This window comes from Ranitomeya variabilis, chromosome 6 (genome assembly GCF_051348905.1).
Source record: "Ranitomeya variabilis isolate aRanVar5 chromosome 6, aRanVar5.hap1, whole genome shotgun sequence".
NCBI lineage: Eukaryota > Metazoa > Chordata > Amphibia > Anura > Dendrobatidae > Ranitomeya > Ranitomeya variabilis.
This window is the reverse complement of record NC_135237.1, coordinates 553,135,557-553,157,769: the sequence shown is the minus strand read 5'-3', so window position 1 is coordinate 553,157,769 and position 22,213 is coordinate 553,135,557. Positions and strand designations below refer to the sequence as shown.

Genomic DNA, 22,213 nt, shown 5'->3' with positions numbered 1-22,213 from the left:
ATATGTTGGCGCTATAGAAATAAAATTATTATTATTATTATTGTTATTAAATGGAATCACATTTAGATGCAGCAATGCTGAGGAGTATTGCAAGAGGCAAAATTAAATGAGCTGGACTGACACGCAGAGAAACCATATGGTGACGATGGTGAGTAGGGCGGCACTGAAGAGGAATGTGAATTACCACCATGATACATAAGCTGTAACAGGAGGAAAACACAGTGGCTCAGTGGTTTGCATTGTAGCATTGGGGTCCTGGTTCAAATCCCACAAATTACAACATCTGCAAGTAGTTTGAATGTTCTCCCTGTGTTTATGTGGGTTTCCTATGAGTTCTATGATTTTCTCCCACACTCCAAAGACATACCGTAGGGGAATATAGATTGTGAACTCCAATGGGGACAGTAATGTGTAATATCTGTAAAGCACTGCAAAATATGTTGGTGCTATATAAGTGAATATTATAAACTAGATGGTGGCCCGATTCTAACGCATCGGGTATTCTAGAATATGTACGTCCACATAGTATATTGCCCAGCCACATAGTATATTGCCCAGTGACGTAGTATATTGCCCAGTTACATTGTATATTGCCCAGCCACGTAGTATATTGCCCAGCCACATATTATATTGCCCAGTGACGTAGTATATTGCCCAGTTACATTGTATATTGCCCAGTGATGTAGTATACAGCACAGAGCCACATAGTATATTGCCCAGTTACGTAGTATATTGCCCAGTTATGTAGTACATTGCCCAGTGACGTAGTATATTGCCCAGTGACGTAGTATATTGCCCAGTGACGTAGTATACAGCACAGAGCCACGTAGTATATTGGCCAGTCACATAGTATATTGCCCAGCTATGTAGTATATTGCCCAGCCACGTATGACACAGGTTAAAAAAATAAAAAATAAACATATACTCACCTTCCGCAGGCGCGTTGTAGCTCTGTCGCCTGTGTGGGGTGCAGGCGGCAGCTTCCGGTTCCAGGGTGTGATGACGTAGCGGTCACATGACCGTGTAGCGGTCACATGACCGTGATGTCACGGCAGGTCCTTTCTGTGCAGGCACGCAGGACTTGTGATGACGTCACGGTCACATGACCATGATGTCATGGCAGGTCCTTCTGCCAGACCATCCTTGCCACCGGAACGTTCCGCTTGCATCGCGAGGAGCGGGAAAGGCGGCGTAGGTGAGTATATAATGATTTTTTTTTTATTATTATTTTTAACATTAGATGTTTTTACTATTGACGCTGCATAGGCAGTGTCAATAGTAAAAAAAACTTGGTCACACAGGGTTAATAGCAGCAGTAACGGAATGTGTTACCCATGGCATAACGCGGTCCGTTACCGCCGGCATTAACCCTGTGTGAGCGGTGACCGGAGGGGTGTATGCGGGCGCCAGGCAGCGAGTGCAGGGAGTAAGGAGCGGCCATTTTCTTCCAGACTGTGCGCATCGCTGATTGGTCGTGGGTGTTTTGCCATGACCAATCAGCGACTTGGATTCCATGACAGACAGAGGCCGCGACCAATGGATATCCGTGACAGACAGAAGGACAGAAAGACGGAAGTGACCCTTAGACAATTATATACCATATAGACCATTACTGTATAAATGGAACACAACTGCACACCTAAGCATACGTAAAGATTTCAGGAAGAACATACTTCTGGCATTACTATTTTTTAAGCCATAGTGTAAGAAGACATGTTGACCAAGGAAATAATGATGAAAAGCATGTACTTGGAGATGCTTGGGCTTCTTTTATATGAAGGTCTCAGCAGTTCGCCATCATAGAATTCAGCATGAATTCTTCATTCCAGCTAAGAGAGAACTTGTAAAATCACAATGACTCTAGATATACCAAGAAATCTATCAAGAAATGGCTGAAAAAAATAGTATTGGAAGGCTCATGTATGGCCAAGTCAAAGCTAGGATCTAAGTTCCATCTAGACGCAGTTGTAGGATGTGAAATGGCCGGTGCATTCAGGAAATCCTTTTATCTTCTCACAGATAAAAAAAATATTCATGGATGAGTAACAAAGGGTCAGTCAGTCTCAGTGACAGGTAGACAGCTAAGAAATGTATCTAGCAAATGAGAGGATTCCAGGTACTAGATTCATAGACGTAAATAGTATTTCTGCACTTATAAAAAAAAAAGTTTCTGAAGAATTGTTTTTTGTTCAGTGCCATCATATTCTTTCATTTACTGTTGAAGTCAAAACTAATTGTCTATATGGAATATTTTTTATTTTTCACACGACTGTTATTTTGTAAGAGAGCTGCTTAATTAAATACTCTTTTATGTACTTTGGTAACCCAAAGAAAAGCTAAAAACCTAAGAAAGTTGCTAGTGTTAGGGCTACCAAGAAAACTCCAGAGAGTTAGGATATATTCACACTTTCTTGTCATACCACAGTTATAAACCCCCCATACCATATCACTGTTGTCAGTCATGGAGCTCGTCATAAACATTTTTGTTTAGAATTTGCCAAAAACATGAATGAGACAATTAGATCTTTTGGGAAGTCATTTGACCATCTGTGAAGTAGCTCATACAAAGCCAATGCAGAGTCCCATCTATACACAGCACTGATTCTGGGGTTTTGCTGATTGGATCTCTTTATTGAAAGCCAGTGATCGCCCTGACCATTGTCTAAGACAAATTATATCCAACTTTCTGACATCCTACTCTGTACTGATGAGGGGCAAAAATCTTGGAATAATGCTCACTGAATATAGTGGTACATTAAGTTACACATACTTATCTAGAAAGGGCTCAGAAATATATGCCTATTAAAATATTACTTTTTCACAAACTTATTAAAACCACAATTTTTGATAAATATATAATAGTGCACAAAACAAATATATATATATATATATATATATATATATATATATATATATATATATATATATATATAAATACTAAAAGCGGCTACCACATATAGATGAAGGTCTAAGTGCATATCTGGCTAATAGACATATTTTCATTGAGTAGCCATAGTTCAAGAAGGGTGATAATGCCAAGGATTTTACAAAAGAAGTGGTGTAGCTAAATATTACCAGAATGCCAAATTTTACCCTTATTTCTATCCCTACCTTGCCACGAAGGTTGGCACCTGGCACAAGCAGTGACTCCACTGTACATCAGCTAAGCCCTAGTGCACCCTAAAAAGACTTGGAATATTATGCTCATTATACAATATCACGATATTCATCAATACACTCATTGATGCCATAATAGTCACTTGGCTCAACAAAGCATGACATAGAAAAACAATTGACTTATTGAACACCAGTATACTCAATTCATTGATACATTAACCTCGGTATACTCCACTCACTGCGTTTCCCCTTAACAAAGGTTCTTCAGGAGTACATGCTGAAATAATGCTGTTTACAGGTGAGTCTCTGGTTTTGGAAACATAAGGCCAAAGCGAATAGTCATATATGATGTCTTGGAGTGGTTAAGTTAAAGTCCAAATGTTCACCCGAATGAAAAATTGAGGTAAAAGTCATTCATTTATGATCATTCATAAACATCATAAGTCTAGAACTGTTTTCCTACTTGGAATGTCTAAATATGCAAAGTTTACTATGAAGAGGATGACTTCCTACACAGTAAATACATTTTTTAGCAAAAGCATCAAAACCTCTACTAATCTTGTGACTTGTTGTCGAAATGAACTGGGAAAAAGATGAATCAAACTTAATCCAATGATTCCTTTGTCATCTATGCAGTGTTCTAGTTTTCTAGGGAGTACTTGCCAAGCCTTGTAAAAGATAACTTACTAAAAAAAAGTTCCCAGCACTGGAGTGTTTTTGTTTTTTAGTGTAAGAACAAATGAGATCTTACTGTCATGCTTTATCAAAGAAATTGGTTCAACAAAAGTAAAGAGTAAGTTGGGTTTAGAAAAAATGACCTACACTATTTTACAACTGTATCATGCCGAGTTCTCGTGAGCAACACATAGGAAAGAGAGTCACTGTAACCAGAAGAAATAGGGATCACCTTCAGTCTACACAGAACAACATAGCCTCATAATCATCATAATCTTTTTAGTTCTTGTGCACACAGGACATATCATTAATTAAAATGTAAATGTTTATTTTTTAATTGACCCTCAAGACAAATGATTGCCCCCAAAATCACCCCAAGCATGATTGTGGAGCATCTGCAGCATTCAATATGAAAAGTCCTCCATTGTGTGAGAACTTTACCCACCAGAGGATAACTCTGATACTTTGGTAAGCCACGTCAACCCTTATGCTACTCAAGAATATTTGGACAGTCTCAGTTGATTCAGAGGTCTCATAAGATAGATGTTTCCATTTAAACCACCAAGGATCAGTGTCATCTCCTCCACATTATACAGCATCCAGTGGAATAATCCTCTAGTGCTACTTCTATGGGTCAGACCCAAGGTTTCCTCCATTTCATTTTTTTCAAGAGCAACTTGTTCTAGACAAAGCTGGAAGGATGAAACTCTGGTTTATAGAATTTGAAATTATCTTAAAGTGCTGTTTTATCTATCTATGCAGTACAATACACTGTACCTAATAAGTCAATCCTTACTGCATTTGCTATGGTTGAATGTCTCTTGTAGCACTGGAGGATTTGTATCGTGGAGGTGCAGACACCGATCTATGATGGTGATGACTTGTATCTTTTGAGACCTTTGAACCGATTATAAGAACATCTCACTCTGGTCAAGAGTGGATATTGAACCTGTATCTGAATCTACCTAACATTTTGAGAGGTCCAACATAATATTTATTGTGACTTTTCTTTGAGGACTTTTAAGCTTTTCTACCTTGTTGAGGTCTATCTTGTCCATACGAGACCATTCTTAGCACGTCCAAATTTAGCACCATTTAGTATATTGAATTGTTTAACCTCTGTGCACTTTGATTTTTAGTGTTCAAGTTGATGCAAATGGTATTATTTGGCTATGCCCCATTGATTCCCTAATGAAGGTTTCATTAACAGCTTGACATTTATTTTTCCGAATGTTCTCAGTAGGGATTAACACATTTTTGAAAATTCACTTCATGAGAGTTGTATTTCTCTCACAAAACAATGGAGTCCTAAATACTTTTTATACCAATGTTTTAAAGGCTTAAAGGGAACCTATCAGCTGATGCAAGCTCCTCAAACCATGAGTAGCATGAATCAGAACCTGGCAGCTGCATTCCAGAGAAAATATAGTTTGAACTTTCTAGCACCTCCGAAGGTGATTCACAGGTCTCTTCCATGCGTGTACATTAGGAGAGACCTGTCAATCAAATAAAGTCATTTGGGGCAGAGTGGGACTAGTCTTATCTATCCCTATTATCCCTGGATGGATTTTCTAACTAAAGCTTTCCTTCAATTGTCTTACATAAGAAAACATGTCTTCACAATAGGAAATGTACCCATTAGCATTGGAAATTTTTTCAAAATCATTTTTATTTTGATTTCAGAACATTTTTACCATCATATTATTTCCCATATGAATAACATTTTAACTTTTAACTAAAGCAAGGAGTAAAAATAAGATATTTTTGACTGAGACAATATGAATTTTTTAAAAATTTGCTTTAAAAAATTAACAAAAAGCAATTATCAATTTTAGAAGATAAACTCACCTAAAATTCAAAAGGCCCAATATTTTCATTCCTGTTCTTCTATATTTAACCTGCTTCCTAGGGAAAAAATAAATGTATTAAAATGTAATTAGAAAAAAAAAAGAAAAGAGAAGGAAAAAGCATTTTTAATAAACATTTTCATCAAAATTACAGAAAATGGAATTAGTAAATTTAGTAGTTAACTTTAACTCTGTTGATTACTAAAGTTTATGGACAAAATAATTTTCAAACAGCTAGTTATGAAATTTTACAGATGGTTTTATGGAGAACACTCAAGCTTCTTTTTTAATGTAATTAGATAATAAAAAAAATAATTAAAAAGTTTAAAATGGTCATTTAGGGGCCTTAAAGTCACAAAAATGAAACTTTCTAGTTTGTAATTCACCTGTTTTTTTATTGTTTATATTAAAGAGAAATTAATGAATATTAAAATCTTATTTGATTTATTTACCTTTGCAAATGAAGATCGTTTTAAGGGTTACACATCCTCTGCCACGGATGAAAGCGACCTCAATTAGTCATGTCAGAAAGTCTTTAAAAGCTTTGTGCTAATTGCTCCCATCACGGTACGAAGTTCTCATTAAGGAATCAAAATTCTTATCAATTCCAAAGTTGCACTAGTGAAAAAATGCTCAACAAAATGAAAACTTACATTTTTTAACCAGAAAACTCAAAATCTAATTTAAAACCATTTTATAAACATTATTTGGTTTGCATTGTTTTAAATATGGTTCTTAAGCAAATACCATTTATACAGCCTTTAAACCTAAAGCGATGAAGTGAATGTAGGTTTTAATTTTAGACCAAATTTTAAAGACAAGTTGTACAGTGTTTAGTGCGAACCTTTTAGAAATATCAGTCTAAAAAATATTCCGTTTACCACTATTTATTTTCTTTTTTTGTTGTTGTTTTACAAAAAAATAGAAAATTACTTTATCACACACACTTTTTTTTTCTTCCAAAAGTTTATTAGTATTAAGCAACAGTAAACTTTGCTCAACACTACAGTACATTTCAAGACTCGTTACAAAAAAGATACCACATTATTTCCATTTGTGATTTTTTTTTCTTTTCATTTATGCAGATTTACAAGAGAGAAAAAAAGTAAAGTAGCAAATAGTTAAAATAAAGCTGATAGAACTTAAGTTTGTCAAAAAAAACCTCTTTAAAATAAAAACGTTACGATTATGTTAACGAGTGGATTAACATGTTTAAGTCGATCTAACCGGTTTAACACTAGTTAAAAGTTAAATTCAGTCTTTTGACCACCTATTTTCAAATACAGGCTACTGTACGGAACAAGGTTGGTTTACAATTGGTTGGTTCGTTTGGTCTTTCAATGGTTAATAAACCCAAAAATTAAAAAAAAAGAAACAATTTAGTTTCAGTCCATCCATTCATTTACGTATAGAACGGTTTTAATAAAAAGGTAATGAGCGTTCATAGAAAAAAATTACTTTGAACAGTAAACAGGGCTGGAGAAGAGGGCATAATTCACGTCAGACTGTACAATCAGTATCTTGCATATGGTTGATCTCTGTAGGCTCCTTTTGTGGGTCTTGAGGAAATAGACTTGTGTCTGGAATTTGCCCAATCGTCTTGTCCTAGAAAAATAAATTAAATGTATTACTGATGATTTTTTTTTTCTGTTTTACAGAAGTTTATGACTTTCACATTTTTTAAATTGTTTGTTTACTTTTTTTTAAAAGAGGGAATCTATAAGAGAGAGAAAGACTATGTTAACGATAAGAGTTATATTTTCCTACATTCCTACATTGTTAAAACTTTTGCGTTCATACTGGAGAGTTAGTGTCCAATGCTAAATATCGAACTCGGACATCTCTCAGGAGTCCTTGCAATGTACGGAGTTCTAGAGGACGTCCATTGCAGAAAGAGATTTCCAGCTCAAAAGTTCGGGTCCTCTTTGTTTTCAATGGAGTTCGGTTCTAGTTCAAGTTCAAGTAAAGTTCTAGTACCCGTACCGAACTTTGGAACAAAGTTTGGATAAGGTACCAGAACCCGTACTTCCACGTGTCCGCTCATCCCTATTTGCTATGTCAATGTTGACTGGTATTTTCTAGGTCTTTCATAGGTTGGACAGTGACACAAGGTAGTTAACAATAGATGGTCCTACAGAAAGTTTGCATACGTTTTCCAAAAAGCTCAGTTCTACAAAAAGGATGTTTATTTAAATCTTAGTCTATTCAGTTTTTACCATTAAAACAAGCAGAAAACGTCAGTATGTTTAGAAATGCATTGGAGACTTTTAGGCTAAAAATCACTGGTATGCAAAGATCAATGTTTTTTTGTGTAAGGAATTAATAAAGGAGGACAATTTAGAGTTTCTTACTGCGCTTCCTCCTTTCTTCTGCCTTTCATCTCTGGACACTCATATCATTTCTCATGGATGTAGGAAATTGTTTTGTACACATGTACCAAGAGCAAAGTTACTTTTTTAGAGGAAGACAAAGGAGGGGATTTTCTGCAGGTCAATCCAGGTTTAAAAAAATATATTTATTAGATTAGAAAAAATGGTAAAACACAGAAATCTAGAAGCTGACGCATTTCTAGTGCGCCGGAAATGCATCAGACACTGAAGTTTCTGTTTTTAATGATTTTTTTTATCTAATCTAATAAACATAATTTTTTAAACCTGGATGGATGTGCCGGAAAATACAATTTTTGGTTTTTCCAATGTCTTCTGAAATCAAAAGCAGGTACAGCATCCACTGGTTCTTTCCAACTGCAATGGATCGCCATACATCTACAGCTTGGTCAGCTCCCTCATTCCTTGAAACAGGCTTTTTTAGAGTTTTATTTGGGGATGACAATCAGAAAAAAAATCTTACACTGGTTTGAGAATGCTCAAATAAAAAGGTGGAAATGTTAACAATATTCAAGAACATAGAACTGTGGCATGTTCCACTGATATTGTCAATACACCTATATGGGCCACCAATGTGTATTTATCAACTACTCACCATATGAGTCATAGGAATCTTCTCCGAGCCCGTGTCCATAATCATAGTAATCCCCCGTGCTGAATACAAATAAAAAGGAAAACATTTAAGCAATTCGTAGAGATCATTGAAGAATAGGCCATTTTCGCAAAGTACTTTTTAGTGATGCGTTTCAATGAATATTTTTTTCTGCTCTGCTGCTGGAAATCAGATAGCAATCTCGTATGTAATCCAGGTAATGGATAAAATTAAAAAACAGCACCAAAACTACATTTTGAGTATATTTTATCCTTGCTGATTCTGTGCACTGAGTTTTGTCCATGTACCATTGCCTACGCCTTGCATGCAGTACAGTATATGTCCAATCTGGGCAATGCTATTTAACTTGATGTGTGTAACTATCCAATTGATCTGATAGAAATCTTAATTTGTTTGCCAATCCACAAGGTCATTACGTATACACAGCATAAGACAACTCCATTATCGAGATAGAAAGGTTTTAATTTATCAAGATTAAAAGATGAAGAAAACAAGAATTGATTTTATCCTAATACATTATCTACGCTAATAACAGCCACATCAGATCAGCCTTCTGGACATTGATCTTGTCCAAATCGGTCAGTAATCTGTGTGTAAACCAAGCTTATTTCCTAATGCTAAAGATAAAATAATGTAACTTCCAAAAAAAAATTACCTTTTCTAGAATTTGGTCAACAGGTGCTCTTTAAAGGGAATTTGGGAGTAGGATTTCACACCCCAATCTATTTATATGTTCATGTAACTCTTTCACAGGCAAGTCCAGCAATACTTCTACAAGGCCAGTCCTTTTCTCAATTACTGAGAAATCAACATTTGAAGTCACAAAGTATATAGGCAGTCAATCAAGAAAGAGGAGGCTTGGCAGGGAATAGAGCAGGATTGACAGATGCTTCAGATCTACCATAGTTCTTCAGCCTTATTTGCATATCAATTTTAATGTTGATCTCTCAGTAACGGAGGAATGGACTGTCCATGTAAAGGTATTGATGGACTTGTATGTGAAAGAGCTGCATGTGCATGTAATAGTTTAGGGGAGTAAAATCCTGCTGGCAGATTCTCTTTAAGGCCATGTTCATATTTTCAGTATTTGGTCAGTATTTTAAATCGGTATTTGAAAGCCTAAGGCTAATTTCCCTTCTTTATTTACTAGAGGTCCATTATTAATTTAGAAATAGCTTTAAAATTTGTTTTATTATTACAGATTTACTAATGAGCTAAATAACTCATGAGTAGTGTTGAGCGATACCTTACGATATTCAAAAGTATCGGTATCAGATTGGATCGGCCGATATCCAAAAAATATTGGATATCGCCGATACCGATACCCGATACCAATACAAGTCAATGGGACACAAATATCGGAAGGTATCCTGGATGGTTCCCAGGGTCTGAAGGAGAGGAAACTCTCCTTCAGGCCCTGGGATCCATATTCATGTAAAAAATAAAGAATAAAAATAAAAAATATGAATATACTCACCCCTCCGGCGGACCCTGGACCTTAGCGGTGCAAGCGACAGCCTCCGTTCCTAAGAATGCAGTGAGTGAAGGACCTTTGATGATGTCGCGGTCACGTGAGCGGTCACATGAGCGGTCATGCGACCAATCACAAGACCGCGAAGTCATCGCAGGTCCTGTACACTCACTGCATTCTTAGGAACGGAGGCTGCCGGTTACACCGCTAAGGTCCAGGGTCCGCCAGAGGGGTGAGTATATCCATATTTTTTATTTTTATTCTTTATTTTTTACATGAATATGGATCCCAGGGCCTGAAGGAGAGTTTCCTCTCCTCCAGACCCTGGGAACCATACACTGGGAACTTCCGATTCCGATTTCCGATATCACAAAAATATCGGAACTCGGTATCGGAATTCCGATACAGCGAATATCGGCCGATACCCGATATTTGCAGTATCGGAATGCTCAACACTACTCATGAGTTCATGAGCTGTTTTTGGTAGATTTTTTGCCTTTAATCGAAAAATAAACAACTTTATTTAAGAAAAAAATGCTTTTCCTATTTGTAAAGTAAGATAAAAATGTTATGGAAAAATGTACATCGACATCATGATTGGCCAAAATGAGTATGAAACCTATTTAGACAAAATATCAAAGCACACAATAACTATATTGCATATACCATTCTAGAAAGATTTTAGGAACCAAACAGAGCAAGGTATTGATTTTTTTTTACATATATATTTTCACAATAAGTTCACATTCATGCATTCTATTAAAGTGCACTTCCGTTACAAGCTAAATTACCAATCTGAGTCTTATCATTATGATTTTGCATGGAGAAAACCTGGACTGAAGAGCCTGAATGTTGTGTCCTCTTCCACTAGTTGCCAATGACCATTGAAACAATACTCTGCCAAATTGTTTTCTGACAATACTGTTCCTCTGAAGTCTGGAGTCAAACACATTAGCCAATAGTAAAGAGGACTGGGCTACCCAGCACTTGGCTCTCTCTAAGTGCACCACTTTACATTATGTGACCCTTGGCTGTATGAGCAGTCATGTAAGGAACAATAGATCAAACCATTACTCAAATATCAACCGAGTATCAAAAGTCAATGTGGTTAATACTGTGAACATTTCAGAAATTTACCATTTTTAACATTTTTTTTAAACCATGCAGTATAACCTATGTCCTTATAACAGGACTCTTGCCTTGACATGTTAACTCGACAGCATCTGTCAGGTCTGAGAATGGCCGATTAGAAGTGCCTCTGTTGCCATTTTACTGCTATTAAGCAGATGGCAATGCTAAATCCAAATGATGTAGTGCAGATCTCTAGTGGGTTTCATATTTGTATAGCTATTTTTCAAACCATCCAATATAAATCTTCTTGAAAACATAAAATAAAGAGTAGACAAACACTTCTGTTCTGCTACTAAAGTCCATACGGCTTACATAAATGGGAAGTAAATCAATCAGAAGTGGCCGTATGGCAGGTTTTACTGACTGTCTGGTGAAGAATATATACGACATTGGATATAATGTTGAAACATGTTAAACAAAACCCTGTTATCTAGAATTTGACAGATTTAAAGCTTTGCTACAAGATTATATTACAATAAGGATTTTTTATGCCGGATATGGACCTACAAGTATTTAAATAGGTTGTTCAATTTAGAATACCAATTTTTACATAGGGAATTCTAAGTTAATAGAGATGAGTCTTCTGCTCAAGATCCTCATGTCATGGCCAGAGTGAAGAAAGGTTACAAAAAGTGCTAGAGTATCCATTCTATCACACATTACACATTTCCCCCCAGTGGTGTAGGATAATTAAACTATTAATATCAGGTTTTCTCTGCAGATTACAGCTGATTGCTGGAGGCCCAACAGAGATCGACTCCATGATCGGCTTTCTATGATGAGACACTTCTACTCATTGGAATTTTCCAAAGCAGAGAATTCCTACCATGTAAAGAAATCTTGCAAAAACACTTTATCCATGGGATATAATATGCATATATGGAGCTCTTATAACATACATTTGTTACTGAGCTAGGGGCTTTGAGCTTTCATTCTCCTCCACAGGAGGGCAGTTTAATGTATATCCTGATAATGGCCAATTTCAGGATCTTAAGCAAAACAGTAGCTTGAAATAATGAGGTCTGGAGTAGATCCAAAAAAATAGGGTCTGGAATGGGGTCTTTGGTCAAAATTTTGACCTTGTTCTCCTTCCGTTGCCTATCCAGACACTTTGTCTGACTGCCAATATGCGTTACCCACCCTAAACTTGAGTCATCTGATTAAGCTTTCAGGTACCTCTATATCACCTTGAGTTGTTACTATAAGAATATACCTTGTGATTGTAACCTAGGGATTCTGTGCAGTGAAGTCCAAATCTAATAAGGGTCTCTCCAGTCATGAAACAAATGTTTGCAGTCATTCAGGCTCTATGTGACTGCACATTGCAGAACTGAAATAGTCTATGGTGCGCACACTGTCATAATTTCCTGGTATTCTTGGTGCAAGTGGGTGGTAACTTAAATGAATATATGCGATTCTCATACTTGTGGTCACGTGCCGAAAAGAAGTATTCAGCTTCTCTCAACAGAAGTGAGTTGAGAAATGCACCAGATGAATCTAGTTAAACCACCGGTTTGCATGGAAAACACATAGGAATCATAACAGTCTGAAAAATGCATAGAGTCACAATTTGGCAGTCTGCAGTCACATAAAGGGGGCAGCACTGGAGTAAAATACAGGATGTTACTCATGATCAGTACAGGAACAGTAATGCAATGTACAGTATGTACACAGTGAATAGGAGCAGAATAGTGAGTGCAGCTCTGGAGTATAATACAGGATGTATCTCAGGATCAGTACAGAATCAGTAATGTAATGTATGTACACAGTGACTGCACCAGCAGAATAGTGAGTGCAGCTCTGGAGTATAATACAGGATGTAACTCAGGATCAGTAATGTAATGTATGTACACAGTGACTGCACCAGAAGAGTGAGTGCAGCTCTGGAGTATAATACAGGATGTAACTGAGGATCAGTAACGTAATGTATGTACACAGTGACTGCACCAGCGGAATAGTGAGTGCAGCTCTGGAGTATAATACAGGATGTAACTCAGGATCAGTAATGTACTGTATGTACACAGTGACTGCACCAGCGGAATAGTGAGTGCAGCTCTGGAGTATAATACAGGCTATAACTCAGGAGCAGTAATGTAATGTATATACACATTGACTTCCACCAGCAGAATAGTGAGTGCAGCTCTAGGGTATAATACAGGACGTAATTCAGGATCAGTACAGGATAAGTAATGTAATGTATGTACACAGTGACTGCACCAGCAGAATAGTGAGTGCATTTCTAGGGTATAATACAGGATGTAATTTAGGATCAGTACAGGATCAGTAATGTAATGTATGTACACAGTGAGAATACGTGTAGTGAGCGCATCTCTGAAGAATAATACAGAATGTAACTTTGGTTCATTATACAAAATTCGCAAAATATTTATAAAATGAACTTCTTTATTGATCGGATTGTAACAAATAATTACTTTGGATAAAGTATGGCACCTTAATGCCAAATATCTACAGTAAGATCTGCTAAAATAAAGATAATATGGCTGACCCCATTACCTGCAGCCAGACAGTATAATACAGCAGCTATAGGAGGCAAAATGTGCAAAACTTGCAATAAAAACCCAATTGCAAATATAATTTTTAGCCCATGTTCCATACATATACAGGTGTTTCTCACATAATTAGAATATCATCAAAATGTTAATTTATTTCAGTTCTTCAATACAAAAACTGAAACTCATATTATATAGAGTGATTACAGAGTGATCTATTTCACGTGTTTATTTCTGTTAATGTTGATGATTATGGCTTACAGCCAATGAAAACCCAAAAGTCATTATCTCAGTAAATTAGAATACTTTTTAAAACAAGTGGAAAAATGATTTTAAAATCTGAAATGTTGGCCTACTGAAATCTATGTTCAGTAAATGCACTCAATACTTGGTCGGGGCTCCTTTTGCATCAATTACTGCATCAATCTGGTGTGGCATGGAGACAATCAGCCTGTAGCACTGCTAAGGTGCTATGGAAGCTTTGATAGCAGCCTTCAGCTCATCTGTACTGTTGGGTCTGGTGTCTCTCATCTTCCTCTTGACAATACTCCATAGATTCTCTATGGTGTTAAGGTCAGGCGAGTTTGCTGGTCAATCAAGCACAGTGATACTGTTGTTTGTAAACCCGGTATTGGTACTTTTGGCAGTGTGGACAGGTGCCAAGTCCTGCTGGAGAATGTCATTTCCATCTCCAAAAAGCTTGTCAGCAGATGGAATAATGGAGTGCTCCAAAAATTTCCTGGTAGACAGCTGTGCTGACTTTAATAAAATACAGTGGACCTACACCAGCAGATGACATGGCTCCACAAACCATCACTGATTGTGGAAACTTCACACTACACCTCCAGCAGCTTGGATTGTGGCCTCTCCACTCTTCCTCCAGACTCTGGCACCTTGATTTCCAAATGAAATGCAAATTTTACATTCATCTGAAAACAACACCTTGGACCACTGAGCAACAGTCCAGTTCTTTTTCTCCTTGGCCCAGGTAAGACACTTCTATTGGTCATGAATGGCTTGACACAAGGAATATGACACTTGTAGCCCATGTCCTGGATATGTCTGTGTATGGTGGCTCTTGAAGCAATGACTCCAGCAGCAGTCCACTCCTTGTGAATCTCCCTGAAATTTTTGAATGGCCATTTCTTACAATTGTTTGTGCACCTTTTTCTATCACACTTTTTCCTTCCACTCAACTTTCCATTAATATGCTTGGATAGAGCACTCTGTGAACAGCCAGCTTCTTTAGCAATGACATTTTGTGGCTTACCCTCCTTGTGGAGTGTGCCAATGACTGTCTTCTGGACATCTGTCAAGTAGGGTTGAGCAACTTTTATTTTTATAGGATCGGGTCGGGTTTCACGAAACCCGACTTTCTCAAAAGTCGGGTCGAGTGAAATCGGCCGATCCTATAAAAAAGTCGGGGTCGGGGTCGGCCGAAACACGAAACCCAATGCAGTGCAATGGGATACTATGGTTCCCAGGGTCTGAAGGAGAGGAAACTCTCCTTCAGGCCCTGGGATCCATATTTAAGTGTAAAACAAAGAATCAAAATAAAAAATATTGATATACTCACCCTCGGACGCGCCCTGGTACTAACTGGCAGCCTTCCTTCTTAAGAATGAGCGCGTGAAGGGCCTTAGATGACGTCAGGGCTTGTGATTGGTCACGGCCGCCCATGTGACCGCTCACGCGACCAATCACAAGCCGTGACGTCATCTAAGGCCCTTCACATGTTCATTCTTAGGAAGGAAGGCTGCCAGAAAGAAGCCAAGGGTGAGTATATTCCTATTAGGTATATACTCACCCTCGGACGCGCCCTGCTTCTTTCCGGCAGCCTTCCTTCTTAAGAATGAGCGCGTGAAGGGCCTTAGATGACGTCACGGCTTGTGATTGGTCGCGTGAGTGGTCACATGGGCGGCCGAGACCAATCACAAGCCGTGACGTCATCTAAGGCCCTTCACGCGCTCATTCTTAGGAAGGAAGGCTGCCGGAAAGAAGCCGAGGGTGAGTATATTCCTATTAGGTACATACTCACCCTCGGACGCGCCCTGCTTCTTTCCGGCAGCCTTCCTTCTTAAGAATGAGCGCGTGAAGAGCCTTAGATGACGTCACGGCTTGTGATTGGTCGCGTGAACGGTCACATGGGCGGCCACGACAAATCACAAGCCGTGACGTCATCTAAGGCCCTTCATGCGCTCATTCTTAATAAGGAAGGCTGCCGGAAAGAAGCAGGGCGCGTCCGAGGGTGAGTATATACCTAATAGGAATATACTCACCCTCGGCTTCTTTCCGGCAGCCTTCCTTCCTAAGAATGAGCGCGTGAAGGGCCTTAGATGACGTCACGGCTTGTGATTGGTTGCGGCTGCCCATGTGACCACTCAGGCGACCAATCACAAGCCGCGACATCACCGCAGGTCATTCACGCGCTCATTCTTAGGAAGGAAGGCTGCCAGTTAGTACCAGGGCGCGTCCGAGGGTGAGTATATCAATGTTTTTTATTTTGATTCTATATTTTACACTTAAATATGGATTATGATACCGATTTCCGATATCGCAAACATATCGGAACTCGGTATCGGAATTCCGATACCAGATTCAGAAGATCGCCGACCTCATGGCCGACCCCACACAGGGGTCGGGTCGGGTTTCATGAAACCCGACTTTGCCAAAAGTCGGCGACTTCTGAAAATGGCCGACCCGTTTCGCTCAACCCTACTGTCAAGTTAGCAGTCTTCCCTATGATTGTGGAGTCTACTGAAACAGACTAAGGGACCTTTATAAACGCTTAGGAAACCTTTGAGGTGATTTTTGTTAATTATTCTACACTACCTGACATAAGTTATGTCGCTTATCCATGTTATATAAATAAAAGCATATAACCTGATGATAAATTCATCCATTGGTTGTATAAATTATTATTTTGAAAGCTGAAACCCTCCGAAATGTGGTTTAGATTAAGAAAATAAATTGGCATTAATGCAGATATATTGATCATTTAATGGACACAGAAAGGTCAGATTTTGTCTGAAAGTTTTGTCGCCTGGTCATATAATGCACCCAATCCTAGTTTACATCCTCACCTGTGCTCAGTAAATGATTGGTTAATTAGTGTGTATGTGTATAAAAAGAAACCCAGCACCCCAGACCTTCACTTGAACTGCAACTTGAGCTCTGACAACATGCCAAAAATCCACCCTGCGACGAAAGCCTGGATTATCAAGAGGCTGAAGACCAGATCCACTGCAGAGGTGGCTGGCACCTTTAATGTGTCTCAGAGTCAATTACAAAGAATTAAAAAAATGTGAAGAGACTGGAGATGTGTTTGACAAGCCCAGGTCCGGCAGACCCCACAAGACAACTGCTCAGGAGGAACGTTTGTTGGTTAGAAAATCCAAAGCAAGCCCCTCTTCGACTGCAGCAGAGCTCCAACAGGCCTGGTCAACTCAAATCCCTGTGTCAACTAGAACAGTTTGTAGGATTCTGTCTCAAAATGGCCTCCATGGTCAAATCATTGCCCAGAAGCCAGCACTAAACAACCGGCAGATTAAAAACCATGTGGCATTTGCAAAGTCCCAAAGCCTGATAAACAGATGGACGCTGGAAAAGTGGCAGAAGGTGGATGTCTCTGATGAATCTTCAGTAGAATTACACCACAGCCACCGCAAATACTGCAGGTGACCTACTAGAGCCCATATGAATCCAAAATACACCCAGAAAACAGTTACATTTGGTGGTAGAAAGATTATAGTCTGGGGTTACATTCAGTATGGGGGTGTGCAAAACATTTGCAAGGTGGAAGGCAATATCAATAGCCTAAAATATCAAGAAGTATTAGCTACCTCTTATATTCCAAATCATAAAAGGGTCCAATTCTGCAGCAGGATTGTGCTCCATCTCATACATCCATCTCTACAACAAAGTTCCTCCAGGCAAAAAAGATCAAGGTGCTCAAGGACTGGCCAGCCCAGTCACCAGACATGAACATCATTGAGCATGTTTGGGGTAGGATAAAAGAGGAAGCTTGGAAGACAAAACCAAAGAATCCAGATGAACTCTGGGAGGCATGTAAGACTGCATTCTTTGCTATTCCTGATGACTTCATTAATAAATTGTATGAATTATTGTTGAACCGCATGGATGCAGTCCTTCAAGCTCATGGAAGTCAAACAAAATATTAAATATGACTCTAACAGCACCACAAGTTCATTCACCAATATTATGCAACATATATTTGTATCTTAATTTAATTATTTGTTTGAATATAACATTACTTTCTGTGGACGACAAAACTTTTTTCTTGACAAAATCTGACCATTCTGTGTCCATTAAAAGATCAATATTTCTGCATTGATGCTAATTTATTTTCTTAACCTAAACCACATTTTGGAGGGTTTCAGCTTTCAAAAGAATAATTTGTACAACCAATGGATGAATTTAATGTCAGGTTCTAAGCTTTTATTTACATAACATGCATGTTAGGTGTCAAGTTCCCACCGCTGCACAGGGGGAATCTCGAACCATGTCCGCTGTGGTCTCCCATTCTCCTCCAGTCACAGAGGAGACATCGGTCCCAGCGTCTGGCTCAAGCTGATACTGTGTGAATGGTTACTGCTGCCTTTCCAGGCTGTGCCTTTGTAGCCAGCACTGATCAGCAGCAAGCCTTTCTGGGACTAATCCCTGCTTTTCCCATACTGAGCATGCCGACCTCCCATGGGAGGTCGGGGGTCACATGCTCAAGTCCTGTTGCAGCTCCTATTGGACCATCAGGAAGGTCCTGGAGAGCTACTGCCATGCGTTAGTGTAAACTTATTTACTTGTGTGTGTAGATCAATGCCTGTCAATGGATGAAAGCTCCGAATCATTCCCATTCCTAGTGTTGTTGCCTGCTCGCGAATGGTGGAAGCTACCTAGCGCCAGACAGTGCTACCCTGCACATCCAGCACACAATTCAGCCTCTTTTAGCAGCGACTGCCAGTGCGGCGCCGTGCACTTTCCAAGCTCTGGTTAGGGTGGTGAGTGGTGTCCGCCAGAGCGGCGTTGTACGCACTCTTGTGCGATAAATTATTATTAGTTCAGGTCTGCCCCTGACACCACAGTAACGGTGTCAAGCATAAGAGGTCTAGAGGAACTCTTTCCCCGTGTCTTGGGACAGCATTCTGTGACCCTTTACTTGCGCTCTCTGTGCGGTATCACAGCCCTGTGACGCAACAGGGTTCGCTTCCTTCATACCGGGTGAAGCTAACCCGTGTGTGAATTCACATTATACCACCATCTAGTCCGCCATTACCGAGCAGCAGGTGTCCTTTCTGCACGGTGGACCCCGGACTGCGAACACACCTCATATCCTCTCTAAATATTATTTGGTGCGTTCCGCCAGTCCTAACAATGGATAAGCGACATAACTTCTGTCAGGGAGTGTAATTTACTAATATAATGACTTTTGGGTTTTCATTGGCTGTAAGCCATAATCATTAACATTAACAGAAATAAACACGTGAAGTAGATCACTCTGTTTGTAAGGACTCTACATAATATATGAGTTACACTTTTTGTATTGAAAAACTGAAATAAATTATCTTTTTGATGATATTCTAAATTTATGAGAAGCACCTGTAAGAATAAAAATGGTCTCCAAAGATGGACAATTAAACTCCAAAGCATAACAAATAAAACAACTAAAGTAAATCTGACACATAGATGAAATACAACATGGCTAATTTACATTCAAACATACGTAAAAAATAAATAAATCACAAAACGAGTTGAAATTTCAATGCATTGTCCTGTAGATACACTGTGGTCGGGTCATGTGGTGTAGTAGATTATATGTAAATGTAGACCCTGGAGGTTTATATCCTTGGTATCCTAAACTTCCTCAGTAGTGATGAGCTAACGTGTTGGGATAAGGTGTTATCTGAGCATACTCGGGTGCTAACCGAGTGACTTTGGCATGCTCGAAAAATAACTTTGAGTCCCCGCGGCGGCATGCCTTGCGACTGTCCACCAGCCCGTTTGTTAGGAAATCTGTACATGTGTTGCGGCTGTGGAACAGTCGTGAGACTCAAACTTATTATTTGAGCACAACGAAGACACTCGGTTAGCACCCAGACATGCTCAGATAATACCTTATCCGAGCACGTTCACGCATCATTATTCCTTAGGCATTGTATATACAGTGGGCAAAATAAGTATTGAACACGTCCCCAATTTTCGAAGTGAATCTACATCCAAAGGTGCTATTGACATGAAATTCTCACCAGATGTCGGTAACAACCCATCCAATCCACACAGGCAAATAAATCAAACCCTAGGTGTCCATAAATTAAGTGACGGGTAAGGTGAAGGCAGACAAATACTGTTTCTTTATTTGTTGATTTTTATCTAGCCAAACATGAGCCAGTTTTAAGGAAGAAAAAAAATAAACCGCTAACAGTGAGAATCTGTTTTCTAACTCTCTACAGTTTTTTCTTCCAATGAATGCCACAGTTCAATAGCTAAGAAACGTCCCAAGAGCACCAGAGCTATAAGGGAAAGTGCTCGGAAAGCAGGTTGGAATATGTTCTCATTATGATAATGAACGTCAATGCTCGCAAAGAAACAGTTATTGAAAACAAATACCTCCATAACCCAAAACAGCACACTCATCAGGAAATACTAGCACAGAGTGTCCGCAGCTCCACTTACCTCTGTACTTGTGAGTTATAGTTGTTATCGTAGGAATCATAGCTTTGCTCATCGTATGCTGTTCCGTAGCCATCATCGTAATCCTGGAATTAAGAAAATAAATATTTATAGAATTACATGAAATTAGAGACTTATAAAACTTTGCGGAACATTTTTTTTAACTGGGTCTCAAATACCATTTATAATATTTGTGCCTTTTTTCCCCTTTTTGGGCCACCATAGCCCAGACACGGCTATTAACCCTGAACACCCAAAATGTACTCCCCAGAATGAAATGTATTGACTGACATCAACGGCTGCCATTGCTTCACTTCAGAGCTGAACTGCCACAAAAACTGTGTCTAACAAAGGAGTCTTTTTCATTTCCTTCATTCTCCATTCAGATGTAACAACTCCCTGTAGACATCAAGTTTCTTGTTTATTACCGTGACCTTTTTAAGAATACCACTCATGGCTGAACGCAAAAGAGCAATGCAAAAAAAAACAACACAGCGTGGGAAAGACGGACTTACTAATAGAAAGCTAAAGAATTAGAAAGTTAGCAAAAGTTCTGGTCTTGAAGAGCAGAGATCATAGAATCAGATTGTTAGAGTTGGAAGGGACCTCCTGGGCCATCGTGTCCAACCCCCTGCTCAATGTAAGATTCACTAAGCCATCTCAGATAGATGTCTGTCCAGCCTTTGTTGCGTTGCTGTTATTATATATATGTACTTTGTCTATGTTGTAGGTTATGGTGAGCTGAATACGGCTAATTTTCATAATAAGATTTCAAAGGAATTAAAAAGAAAAGTTAACTTTTTTTAATTTTGCCACTGTTTGGCCCCTTGCATGATGGTTTGCCACGTGTGTGATTTGCTAACATTGACACATCGTCAAAAAAACAAGTGATTGAGCAGTCCATTAATTTGCCATTGAATTAATGGAAGAAATAGGGGGCCCGGACAGTAAAGGGTTTAAGGAGATAAAGTATTATTAACGGGGTTTACCACTTTTAGCAGAGTTTATTCCGAATGCTTGTAGGCTTGCAAATTTTCTTTCCCCCGATACAGTGCCAGGTGTCTGATGCTCCACCGGTTTTTTCTTTTTGGCTGTGGCATTGACAATATGTGGACGTGCCATCGACATGGGGAGAGATGCTGAGATTGGCTGCAGCGGTGATGTGCGCAGTCAACATGACTCATCATTGTAGCCAAATGATAGAGAAAAATGGAGCCGGAAAGATGGGGCTGGAGTGGTGGAGGATGAGTATCATCTGGTTTTGTAATTTTACTTTTCCATCTTTGCAGAAAATGGAAAACCCCTTTAAGAAATTTAAAGGGGTTGTCTGGGATTTTAACACTAATGGCATATCCTCAGGATAGGTCATCAATGTGTTATTGGTGGGGGTGCAATGTCAGCAGTTTGGCCCCAGTGTCGTCAGTGCCTAGAACTGCTTAGATTTGGAGCAGCAGAGTACAACTCCTTTGATGAAATAGTGGCCGCAGCTTATTACTGCACATCTGCCCCCTACTGATTAGAATAGTGAGTGGATGTGCAGTACCCAGCCGTGGACATTAAACAGTGGACGGAGCTGTGCAGCTCTGTAAGTGAGCAATTCTGGCCGTCGCCAACACCGGGAACAGCTGATCAGAAGAAATGTCGGGTGTTGTACCTCGACCAATCTTTGATGATGTATTCTAAGAATAAACTATCAATGTTGAAGTCCCAGACAACCCTTCTAAATCTTTTTTTTAAAACCTGAATGCTCCTTTAGCATACATGTACATTGGGCTTAC

At 39.0% G+C, this 22,213-nt stretch overlaps 1 protein-coding gene across 4 annotated transcripts in view; it reads right to left on the bottom strand.

The window, feature by feature from the left end:
* The window catches only part of KHDRBS3 (KH RNA binding domain containing, signal transduction associated 3), a 139,202-nt gene that overhangs the window by 20,232 nt on the left and 96,757 nt on the right, over window positions 1–22,213 (bottom strand). For 2 of the 4 annotated variants that reach the window (XR_013217090.1, XR_013217091.1), the window contains 4 exons: window positions 20,439–20,521; window positions 8,622–8,680; window positions 7,098–7,244; window positions 5,641–5,697 (listed from right to left, as the gene is read on the bottom strand). Coding sequence is in view for 2 of the 4 variants with exons in the window: in XM_077271271.1 (XP_077127386.1) it covers window positions 7,153–7,244; window positions 8,622–8,680; window positions 20,439–20,521 (234 nt within the window). In the remaining 2 variants the exon portion in view is untranslated. Of the gene's footprint in view, window positions 1–5,640; window positions 5,698–6,552; window positions 7,245–8,621; window positions 8,681–20,438; window positions 20,522–22,213 lie in introns of those variants that run through there. The other 2 variants (XM_077271271.1, XM_077271272.1) reach the window with 1 other exon arrangement.